General features: G+C 42.1%; 1 protein-coding gene across 4 annotated transcripts in view; it reads right to left on the bottom strand.

Moving 5' to 3' along the window:
* brca2 (BRCA2 DNA repair associated) overlaps window positions 1-12,514 on the bottom strand; it is a 74,543-nt gene that overhangs the window by 27,892 nt on the left and 34,137 nt on the right. For all 4 annotated transcript variants that reach the window (XM_060897705.1, XM_060897706.1, XM_060897707.1 and 1 more), the window contains exons 13-17: window positions 8,372-8,435; window positions 7,875-8,245; window positions 5,133-5,317; window positions 4,855-5,042; window positions 4,584-4,754 (exon numbers count right to left, since the gene is read on the bottom strand). In XM_060897705.1, the coding sequence (XP_060753688.1) occupies window positions 4,584-4,754; window positions 4,855-5,042; window positions 5,133-5,317; window positions 7,875-8,245; window positions 8,372-8,435 (979 nt within the window). The remainder of the gene's footprint in view (window positions 1-4,583; window positions 4,755-4,854; window positions 5,043-5,132; window positions 5,318-7,874; window positions 8,246-8,371; window positions 8,436-12,514) is intronic.

The raw sequence follows: 12,514 nt of genomic DNA, 5'->3' as shown, positions 1-12,514 counted from the left end.
CCTTCTTGCTGTGAGGCGACAGCGCTAACCACTACACCACTGTGCCGCCGTGATATTTAACATATCACTCAATTTTAAACAACCCCTGCGCCTCCCCCATGGCTTGCCCCCATGGTCTCCAAAATTTCTGTGGGAAACACTGGCGTGCGTAACAACGCTAATCAAGCTTAAGCTAGACGACCCGCCTCAAATACCCGTCCCGGGTAAATGTTATCCCAATTTTAGATGGCCTGTTCCAAACCATCCCACCCCATGAAAAATTCGTACTTGCATCCATCCATCCATCTATCTATCCCTGCACGCTTTGCGTGCATTATGTCTGCCACTGGCAGACATTTTACCATTTTGCACCCTGCTGTAAATTATTTGTACCCTGCTATTCTCCCAAACTTTGAAGCCCCTGCACATGCTGTTTGTTTACCCTCCCCCACTGCTTTCTGTCGCTCTGACTACGTCACAGTCACTGTTGCACAGTCACTAAATATTCACATTTAGTCTGGCTTGCCAGGTTATGTGAGAGGAGTTGATTTCAGAAGGCAAGTACTCTTCCTGGGACGGACAGACGGACATCACCATGCCATAATCCCCCTTTGGGCCTTTCAGTCAGCGGGGGATAAAAATTGTGAGAGGAGTTGATTTCAGAAGGAAAACAGACTCTCGTGAAATTGTCAAATTATAATTTTGTTAATCAAGGGCTGTAACTCGGGCAAAATGTGACCGAATTTAACGAAATTACAATATGCGTAGTACCGACATATAACAATGCCTCTTGTCAAGTTTCGTGAAATTCCTCCACAGATTGTGAGAGGAGATGATTTCAGAAAGCGAAAATGCGTTCCTGGGACAGACGGACGGACGGACAGACAGACATCGCCAAAGCATAATCCCCCTTTGGGCCTTTCAGCCAGCGGGGGATTTGTTTATACAAGGACAACAAGAACAAACTGTAAAAAAAAAAAAATTAAAAATACAACATGGACGTTTTCAAAAGATTTCTTGCTGACGTTAAAGAGGAAAAAGACATAACAGTCGTCCCCTCCAAGTTGTGTGAAGGGAATTTAGTAGATGAACATTCCTATTCTCTGTGTTTCTGTGCCCTTGGCTCAACGGCTGGTGATGAACAGGCTGCCTTGTTTATGTTTCATGTTATGTTATTCCTAACCACGCATCCGCTGCGCATCTCCGAGCACACCAGGTGGCATGCTCTAACAAAGAACCGCTGTTTAGCTTCAAGGGCAAGCCTCGAGCCAATCACGTGCAGACGCAAGCAGTAAGCGAACGCCTTTAGAGTATAATAGATAACAGGCACTAAGACAACTCAGAGTGCGCACTCTCGGCATCACCTGATGTGGTGTCTTCTTCTCCTTTTCCTGTTTTATGTCTCTGTTTTATAAGATCTACTAGAGCTGGGCGATAAATCGATTTTATCGATTAATTCGAATTTACAGTTTAGGACGATGTGTTTTTATGAAAATCAGTTGTTTTCTCTCAGTTTTAACTTCCGCCACCGACGCTCCCCTCTGCGCATGTGCAGAATGGATCGGGCAGCAGTGACGGATCGGGCACCGACGCTATAGCCCTCCTCCTGCACGCTTGCCATTGACACACACACACACACACACACACACACACACACACACACACACACACACACAAACAAACAACATGGCAGTGATTGGGGGAAAGCTGCAACTTGTGCCCAAGAAAGGAGTAACTTCCTCCATGATCTGGAATTGGTTCGGGTTTGCAGCGCCGGATGCAGACCAAACAAGTCCTCGTTGTAAGGTGTGTTTGAAAACGGTTGCTTCCAAAGGAAGCAGCAAGACAAATTTATTCCAAAAGAAGGGGCGGCACGGTGGTGTAGTGGTTAGCGCTGTCGCCTCACAGCAAGAAGGTCCGGGTTCGAGCCCCGTGGCCGACGAGGGCCTTTCTGTGCGGAGTTTGCATGTTCTCCCCGTGTCCGTGTGGGTTTCCTCCGGGTGCTCCGGTTTCCCCCACAGTCCAAAGACATGCAGGTTAGGTTAACTGGTGACTCTAAATTGAGCGTAGGTGTGAATGTGAGTGTGAATGGTTGTCTGTGTCTATGTGTCAGCCTTGTGATGACCTGGCGACTTGTCCAGGGTGTACCCCGCCTTTCGCCCGTAGTCAGCTGGGATAGGCTCCAGCTTGCCTGCGACCCTGTAGGACAGGATAAAGCGGCTAGAGATAATGAAATAATGAGACCTTAAACAGAAGCATGCAGCGGCGCGGGAGAAGTGCTGCTCCCAGCGGAATGAAAACAGCCGCATCACAAGCACACCATCCAAAGTAAAGCAAGCAAGCGTCCTGGACACTTTTTCGAACTGTGTGCCTTATGATAAGAATGGGGCGCAGTGGAAGGCAATCACAGATGCAATCGCGATGTTCTCATCTACAAGCTTGTTTTTTGGCTTCTTTTTGGTTTCTGGTTGCACTTTAACCCCAAAGGGGAAATTTAAGTGAAAACAAAATAAAGGTAAAACTTGTTTTGAACCATTTCTTTGTCAGCTGTAGTTTGATTTTTAGTAGGGGGAAAAACCTTGATTAAAATCGAATTTTTTGTGAAAAAAATCGAAGATTTTTTTTTAGGCCATATCACCCAGCTCGAAGATGTACTTTAATAAATAACTGAAAAGACAACTGCTAAGCGTTCTGAAGTGTTTATTAGAAGTTTCCATTACAGGAGCCAGACAGCTTGCTATGAAGTTTCTGTATACAAGGGAAGAAAAAAGGAAATTTAGACTACGAAGCTGACAATTTGTCTTCCTTTTCACAAAGTATTCATTCAATGCTACCTTGACAAAAACAACAGTAAGATAAACATCCTGAAAGACAAAAGACTTTTAAAAAGTCCAGGGAAGTCCTGAAGTCCAAGCGCAAAGACCTCAGAAAAAATGGAAAAGGCAGCAAACCGAATGCCACAGAAGCCTTGGCTGGTGGAGAAATTTATCATATTTTTGAAGAAAACTATTTTAATAAAATTGTTAACAAGAGCACTCTGAAAGCACAATATCCCCCACTGGCAACTCGGCCATAACTCTGGCAAAACGCGAGTGAATTGAACGAAATTGCAATATGCGCATTACCGACATATAACAAAGAATCCTGTCAAGGTTCGTGAAATTCCTCCAAAAATTGTGAGAGGAGTTGATTTCAGAAGGTGAGCACCCTTTCCGGGACGGATGGACGGATATCACCACGACATAATCCCTCTTCAGGCCAGCGGGGGATGAAAACTATTCAAAATTAAAAATAATAAAATTCACTTTCACTGTGCTCAGTTCTGTCGCTCATTTTTCAAAGTCAGGGTTTTTTCTAGAAAAATTTAGTATGAGGGCGCTCACCATGGCGAGGGAGCGAAGCGGGGGGATGGTGCCGGTTGTCCCCCCCGCCGTGCAAAGCCTTTGAAAAATGCTCCAATGGGACATTCTGAGGCTATCTGAGAGGGAAATTGTAACAAATTGTCTGTCAACATTGAAAAAGAAAGAAGTAATCTTCTTCTGCCCCGGACAGTCTTTGGCTTTCTTCCGTTTCGTGCCGCGGGATGACATCTTTAAATGCCCAAGTGTCAACAAAAACAACTCACGAACTACTTCTGTCAAAAGCTCCCGCGCCGGTGGGTGAAAGGTCATTCAGTCTCGAGAAATCTCACTCTACAAGTCAGCTGACCTTGTATGGAACCCAGGTCAAATCTCGCGAGAGCAGCCGCGACAAGTAAACAACTAAACAACATGGCGCCTCAGTCTGGAAAACGCCAATTCGGATTGTTTTTGCACCGTCTGGCGGTGTATCTACTATGATTGGAATATTTTTGGAGCAATTATAACGTATTTGATGATCAGACACATTGTCACGTAGTGTTGCTGGGATGTTTTCACGGAGTCGGTAAGGGGGCGCACGCCGAGAATAAGAGGGCGCAGCGCCCCTGTTCCCCCGTTTAGACGAAAGCCTGAAAGTAACAATTCGGAGCAAAAATGAAAAACGGCGGAAGCGAGGAAAACCGGTCCGGGGCTGCATATGGCTTTTTCCGTACCTGCCCAGTCACATGACTTTTTCCAAATGGTTTTATTAAGAGCGCGCACGCGGGTCCGTACAGGTCATATGATAAAAACAGTTACTATAACTTCCAAGTCAAAGATTTACATTCAAGTGTCCCGCGGCCAAAAATCCGGACCCAACTTTTCACTCAACCATTTTCCAAATTACCACCTGCTGCACTATGCACACAGACTGAGGGCTTTTGGTAGGAACGATTTTTCCAACGCGTTAATTAATGCAGCTGCAGTATATATTTCAACTCTGGCTTATTTTCAAAATCTCATCACAATTAAATTGAGTTCAAATGTATTCTAATTGCTGCATTTTATTCTAGATATTTTTATATAAGCACTAACATTGGACAGGACAAGCACATTGGAGCGGTTACTTGCCAGGTGTGCTCGCTAATGACAACTTGTCCATCGCTGTTCTATTGAAGTCAGTCAGGAAAAACAGCTGATGCGCGTGTCCCAAATTTCTGGACTATATTCGGCAACATAAAAACACCACACTTGTATAACTAATACCTGAGTTTGAGCTGCAGGAGCACCTGCTCTGGAGTAAGACACCGACCACCCATGAACTGTGGAAAGGCTCGTTCCATGGAGGCTCGTTTCCATACGATCCACCGATAGTGGTTATACACCCACGCTTCACTTATCAGCTTGGGGTCGACACCAGGGGTATCACACAAGGCTCTGATAAACAACAACAATGTCCCAGCGATGTAAATAATGAAAAAGAGAGCAGAGAAGCTAAACATGGACAGAAATTCCCAAACATATTTCTTGTGCTTACCTGTAGAACTCCTCTTTACCCAGCATTCCCCTGTTATCTGGAATCAGCCACCCGCCATCAGCCAGCTGAACTCCTCCAGCCTCTCGGAGAACCTCACATTTGAAAAACTCATCACAGCTGAACTGGAACGACTCGGCATTCTCGCTGGTGATCTGGGACACTTTGAAGGATACACCATGCTGATAGAGCTAAAAGGGGAAAAAGCTTGGTAGTAGCTAAAACAGACTCGAGGGTTTTACATGGTGAAAATACGACAAGACATACAGAAGAAAAATCACCTGTTGTTCTGCGTGTAGCTCAGGACACTTGTATCCTACAGCGTCTTTCAGGGAAACTCTGTTCACCCCGGACGTCTTGGCCAGGTAGAAAGTGCCAGGGAGAGGTCGAACTCTCTGACGCTTCTTTTTTCTGATTCTCATGTTCTGCATGTCTTGTGCTAACTCCAAGGACTGCTGCCAAATAACTTTAATCAACAAAATGAGAACAAGATTGAAATAAATTAATGACTGAATTAATTAATATACACAGAGATGATAACACTGCAAATAAGAAAATCTTAGACAAGAAGACGACCAAAAACTAGTGTATTCATTAGTGAAAAGATGTTATGTTATATACGAAGGAAAGGAAACGCAGGACCAAACTAATAAATATCGGCGCTCAGCGAGCACCTCGGTGTGATCAGCTGTTCGTTTAGAGACAGAATGATGGAACTGTCAGTGCACGCTCAAAGGTAAACCTGTAGATGGCAGTCATGCAACACTGTGGATGCCAGCTGCCATAATACCAAAAAAGAAGAAGAAAGTAAACCTGTGCATGCGCAGACGGACTTCCTCTGTCTGCTTGACTGCACGAACCGAGCGATTTCATGCACATTATTTGCTCAGGAATCCCCTCAAATTAAATAACTTCCCAGCCACAGATGTTACAGAAATAAACATCTATCACAATGACCAAATGTCAGAGGGAACTAAATTTCACCGATTTTATGAAATTGAAAGGCCGTCTCTCTTTAAGTATAGGAAGGCAAAAGTCCAGTGTGACCGCTGATTATTACTGGCTTGTCTATATTTTACAAACCAAAGAGACTCATTTTCAACTGGCTTAAATACCTAAATTTTGTGAACTCGCAGGACAAATTTCACCTAAATGAAGATGGTGTTTTTCCACTGGACACATTTTATTCACTGCTTTAGCTGAAAACGCAGAAACATGCAATTTTCAAGTGTCTCCTCTATTGGTGTTGTAGCAAGGAGTCAAAAATCTTAAATGTTACATCTACACCGCTGACGTTGGCACGTCTTCAAAGGCACGTTCTTTCAGCACACGCTCAAATATTAGTTCATTTGCCTTCTAAAAGACTACAATGAATATATGTTAAAGAATATGTTTGGTTCAGTTCAAAAACACAAGTCATACACTTCTGCAGATGAGAAAACAAATGCTGAGGGGCCTTTTCATTACCCACTATTTGCAAAACAATAAGTCATTGGTGAGTTGGCGGCAGCTTTGGACACATTTTCATGTACACTTTGCCCACAACAGGAATTACCTCAATTAATAACCACATATACCTTTGGAAGTTTGGATACGACAATCCATTTTCTATCTGCATTTAGAGAACAGGCTGGACAAACTGATCAGGCGGGCCGGCTCTGTGGGCGGCATGAAGCTGGACTCTCTGGTTACGGTGGCAGAGAAGAGATCTATGGACAAACTACTGAACATCATGGGCGATGCCAGTCACCCTCTGCACACCGTCATCAGCAACCAGAGGAGCCTGTTCAGTGACAGAATGCTCCTTCACAAGTGCAGGACGAACAGACTTAAAAACTCCTTTGTCCCTCATGCCATCAGACTGTACAACTCCTCCTCTCTGGGGGGGGAGGAGGGGGAACAGGAGGACAGAGGACGGGAAAGAGCAGTAGCCAAGCCTAACAATAAGCAATACTGGACAATGTGCAATACCTCTCCTGCTGGACTTCTTTTTTTTTTTTCCCTCCCCATATCTTATTCTTTTTTATATTGTATATGTAAATACTTAATTTAATTTATCTAGAAGTTCTCTCTATTTTCTATTCTCTGTTTATCCTGTAATGATGTTGCTGGAATTTTAATTTCCCTGAGGGAACCTAGTCTGGCTAACGCAACTTCAAAGCTCTGCGAGCATTTGGTCTGGCAAAGATATTAAGCCCAACCGTTTCCCAAAGTGCATGGTTGACCCGCCTCCCTGAAATGCCTCAGTTTGCTACTGGTCGAAGCCAGAAAAGGCTGTGACGAAGCTTAAACCAATCACATCACTCCTTCCTCTGACGTATGTGACGCGACGGGGCTAACTGGTAGATTAAACTCTTACCGAAGCCGGTCGGGAGCAAGGCGAAAACGTCCTTCCTTTCAATAAATACCTCCAGGGCTGCTCTTTGCTCCGTTTTCAATGAGAACTTGCTCCATGTTCGTAATGTTTCTAGTGAATGAAGCGCTTCCGGCATAGATTCTGTAAACAATCTATGGCTTCCGGTCGCAGTTCTACTACGTCAGTGCCTTGAACACGCCTCTACCCAGGGCCGTTGGAGATGCTCAAAGTTGATTGGCTCCCGATTTTTCGGGAGCTTGGAAGAGCTGGAGATAGCTTGCCTTGCCAGACTAAGCTCGCAACAGGCCCTCGTGTTGCGTCACACTTAGGATGGGCGGGCCCAGGCTAGAGGAAACCCGCCCAAAAGGATCAATAAAGTTCTATCTAATCTAATCTAGAGATCGTGATGGATAGTCCATAGTGTACGATAAATTAACATTTCCCAATTTTTAAATTCCCACTTGCAAACATGTTACATTTGCATGTGTTTTACGGTCAAAATACGGTTTCTCGCCACCACTACTTTCTTTCTCAAACCTTACAGCACTTTTATTTCTTTGGGTGCCACACAACGGTCAGAAATTCAACACTAATGTAAACAAGGCTGTGAAAAGCTCCTACACCAACATATTATTAAGAGTAAGACTTTTAAAATCAACTTGCATACCTTTCGTTTCGCAAGATACAGTGGTGTGGTTCTCCAAGTTCTCCTCTCTCTTGGTTTCGGTCGCTGCTCTCTGCTCTTCTGGTTTCCTGGCTGAGTGATTCCTGCCGTTTTCACAACCAGAGCTTGCGATGGTTGGGGACTCACCAGAAATTTGTGGCGAATCCTTCACATAAACACTACCTGACGCATCTTTCTTTTTAATGGGTGGAACAAACACACCAGAAACTTGGGCCACAGCTGTGGGAACACGGTCTTTTGGCGTACCAGGCTGAAGATTTTTTCGAAACGGGGGTATAAACACTGGAGCCTTGGGGTCTGATGGTTTCCTTTTTAGGTGATCTGGGTTGGCTGAGGTTTGGTCCACAATATTCCTGTAAGTTAAATTAAAAATCAAAAAACAAAAACAACCCCCTCACACACCATTATTCATTTTAGTTCTACTTACGATTAAAGGTTTTTTTTTCCCTGAAAGATCAGGTCTAGAATGCATTGCATACCTGGATGGATAAGTGATATTGGGCTTCAAGTTGTATTTGAAGATTCTTCGGTCTCTCAGAGTCCCTGTAAACATGAGGCCAAGTGCATATAAGAAGCAGGTTAGATGAATTAATTAAGGAATAAAACACTTGGAGGCATGCTGTTGTAGGAAAACGAGACCATCGATGACGGCGTAGCTCACTCCGGCCCCGTCTAATCCAGAAGGAACGCTCTAAAGTGCACAATAAATGTTGCAAGCTATATACAAGCTATATATAGAAGCTATATCCACCCTAGGAATACAGACCCATTTGCCAGAAAGAATTCAAAATGGCGAGAAATTGACCAAGAAGAAGCGATTTTTTTTAACTACTCATTAAGGCTTAATTAATCCATAACACCATTAATAATTGTAATTAAGCAAATCTGGGTAGAACTTCTACGCACCCTAGGCCCCCCTACCTTCATGCCAGAAAGAATCAAAATCAGTGAAGTAGTGAGAGAGAAGAAGTGATTTTTGTGAAACGTGGACGACGCCAGATGGACAACACATCATGACGGTTTAAACTCGTCGCCTGTCGGCCGGGATCTGACAAGTTGACCTGAATCCAGTCAGTCAGTGTTTTCATGAATTGTGTATCTTTTGTTTTCAAAACATTTTGCTATAAATCCCTAAAGCACACTGTAGTTTATAGTAATAAAAAGAATATTATACATGCGAGTTTGGAGAAATTTATCTTCTCATGATAAAATTGAAATTGAAACACATCAAAGTACATCATCTGTTGCATGTTTGTTTTCATTTGAATGGAAGCACCGCTATTATATGAGTGTAAACGTCTAATTCATATCTAGAGTGTTTATACTGTTTATATTGTCTGATTGTTTAGTCTTTGTCTAATTCTTATCTAGTGTTTACACTGTTTATATTGTCTGAGTGTTTAGTTTATACTGTTTATTTATACTGTTTATATTGTTTGTCTGAGTGTTTAGTCCATGTCTAGTAGGGTTGGGCGGTATTACGGTAAGAAGGTATCCCGAGGTATCCAAAAGTACCAACGGTATCGGTCTCATTACCGTCATTTAAAAAAAATATATAATATCTAAATAAATATGGAGTACATGAGGTCATAATATAAAATAATAAATTGAAGATCATCCCGAATAACTGTGTGATCGTATTTTCACTAATTCTATCAATTTCCTAAAGAAGTTCTCATCGCGTGCAGGGTTGTTTATGTCGTTACCATGGCAACCCTGCGTGACATTTGGAGTCTGACAAAGCTTCGCAAGAGACTGAGACCGGGGGTGTCATGGCTCAGATGGCTAAGGCACCGTACCATAAATCCGGGGAACCGATTTAGGTTATTTCCCGATCCCGTCTCTCTCTCCCCCGCTCATTTCCTGTCTCTCTATACTGTCCTATCTAAAAAAAAAAAAAAAAAAAAAAAAAAAAAAAAAAGAGACTGAGACCACGGTTGAAAGATGACAAGTCAAGATAACGAGTTAGTGGCAAAAAAAAAAAAATACAACATCAGCAGTGTGGCAGTATTTTGGTTTCAAACCAAACGAAAAATCTAATATGTCCCCTAAGGCACACCATAGCCTGGGGTACTCCACTTCCACGAGATCTCTCCAATGAGTTGTGTTTTGAGTAGGTTACATGAGTAACAACAAGGTAAAATAATATAACGTATGACATTTGGGATGTGGGTAATAAACGTTTGAAATGTCATCTACTGAAGAAACGGAAGAAAACATCGTAGCGTAAACTGTTCGGTTTCTGGTGGGAATTAGCAATGCGCTTGCTATCTTTGTTGGGTGTGTTAAACCGTATGGATTTAAGTGGAATAACTGTAAGGAGTTATGTGATCAAGACAACGTTTTAAGCAAGGTAAGGCCATTTGATTATTAATTTCCCCGCCATGGCATGACGTGGGCCCATATGATTTTGCCTTGTGCAGCTATCACGCATTTGAATTAGGTTCGCCTCATTTGCGCTGAAGAATATGGTTTATCGCGCAGTCTAAACGGACTTGGGTGTTGGTTGATTCTTTTTCTTTTTTTTATTTCCCATGCTTGAAAGGGTATGATCCTGCTCATCGTGTACTTTTTTTTGATGGAGTAGGTGAAATAGTGCTGCAAATGGCGTTTCAACGCAGACATGTGTAAACGACAGTTGAATGCTATTTTCAAGATGAAGGAAGAGTTGCGTGATGCTTTGAAATATCTCTTAATCCATTCATCAATGCACAAAATTCGCTTTGCTGCTTAATCCATACCACAATGCACACAATTCGCTATGCTGCTTTTAAATAGTACATTTGAGGCGTAGGCGCACATTACACAGTAGGCCGAAACAAAATATTATTTTTTTCCTCGGTAATACCGTATACCCCGGGAAAACACAGAGACAGTTTAAAGGTATCAAAATTTGGATACCGCCCAACCCTAATGTCTAGTTCCTATCTAGAACTAGTTTATACTGTTTATATTGTTTGTTTGTTTCAATCATTCTGTTTTTATTTATTGCATTGCCTGTTTGCACTGTGGGTCAGAGAGGACTGAAATTTCATCTGTGCTGTATGTCGAGCACGTATAGCATATCTGACAATAAAGTTGACTTGACTTAATATTGCGGAACATCCGCGAGATAAATTAGTTCCTGTTATTACTTATGACGCAAAAAAAACCTACAGCATGGTTTTCCCCAAAGCGTTACACTTGCTCTGCCTGCCAATACGCTTGCTCTGCACTTAGTTGCTTTAGTTAAAATCCGATACGCTTAGATTTACACCGATACGTTAAATTTCCTACCCACAAGTAACTAGATACATAGGAGAGCAAATATTCACATATTGATTGATATTTGTGTTAAACAAGCGGTCTTTTTTTCCAATGTTAGTGTTGATTCTGTCAAAGTAATATGTCCGCGTGGTATGATGTAAACAAACTAATCTGTTGGCTATGTCAAGATCACGTGTTCAAACTGTCTAATAAAAATATTGAAAGAAAACGTCAGACATTCAAAATTTTCCGATTCATTATAAGCGATCTCATTGGCTGCCGATGTCGTCCCCCACCAGACGGATAAAGCCGACTGATTTTCATCACAAACGTTTGACCGAGTCTATTATCATTATGGCTTCGATCAAAGATTGGGTGACTAAACGTCAACAAACCCACGCAAGTGATGCCGCACAAAACCAGACAGCTGTCACGACAACGAAAACATCGTCAATTGTGATCACAGCGACTGGCTCAAAAAGCACTCGCTGGACAATTTGATCCACATCAGCATGGATGACAGCGAGATGGACTATGAGAGGGCCGCCCAACATTGGGCCGAGCAAAAGCCAAGGAAAATTAATCCGCTTTAAAGGAGGAGAAAACTTAATCCATTAGTTTGGGTTTGCAGAAAGATTATGTACTTATAAACACTCTCACGAAGTGAAGTTGTCCAAATGTGTCAAAAACAGCATAATTTCAAATAATCATCATAAGCATTTTTGGCAGTGTGATGTCACTGGGATCCGTTTAACAAAAGAAGGCTCCAGATTATTCTTTTGTTAAAGGCTCACAGTGACATCACACTGCCAAAAACACTTATCGTTATTATTTGAAATTATGCTACATTTCACACGTATTAACACAATCTCTTCATGAATGTGTTTATAAGTACATAATCTTTCTGCAAACTTAAATGTATGAATCAAGTTTTTTCCTTTAAATATGTTTTAATCCTAATCTAGTCCATTTAATAAAGTGCCAAAATGTAAACTTTATAATATACAGTTGCCTTACTTTTCTTTTCAGTGTATCTTAGTTATACATACATTACGGTAATTGCATCAGAAACATTCTAAATCATTAGTTACGGTAATACAGCAACTTATTTTAAGGTGGCAGTTCTGAGGTTCAGATCCCTTTGTGGTCAACAGGAGGTCATGATGATCGAGTCTCTTCATTGGATTGCATAAGATGGAGCAAACCACTGTTCATATTTTCATGCACGTTTTTGTAACACGACTTGATCAGAGATAATTAAGGGATCCCTGTAGATTTTAAATCTATCATATACCTCAGTAATCTATAACAAAACAGTTTAACTTGCATGCTGAACTTTAAGGTGAAATTTCAAATGTGTATACATTAATACTATT

Source organism: Neoarius graeffei, chromosome 17 (assembly GCF_027579695.1).
Source record: "Neoarius graeffei isolate fNeoGra1 chromosome 17, fNeoGra1.pri, whole genome shotgun sequence".
NCBI classification, from domain to species: domain Eukaryota; kingdom Metazoa; phylum Chordata; class Actinopteri; order Siluriformes; family Ariidae; genus Neoarius; species Neoarius graeffei.
The sequence above is the reverse complement of the archived record's forward strand: the minus strand, read 5'-3'. Positions and strand labels throughout refer to the sequence as shown.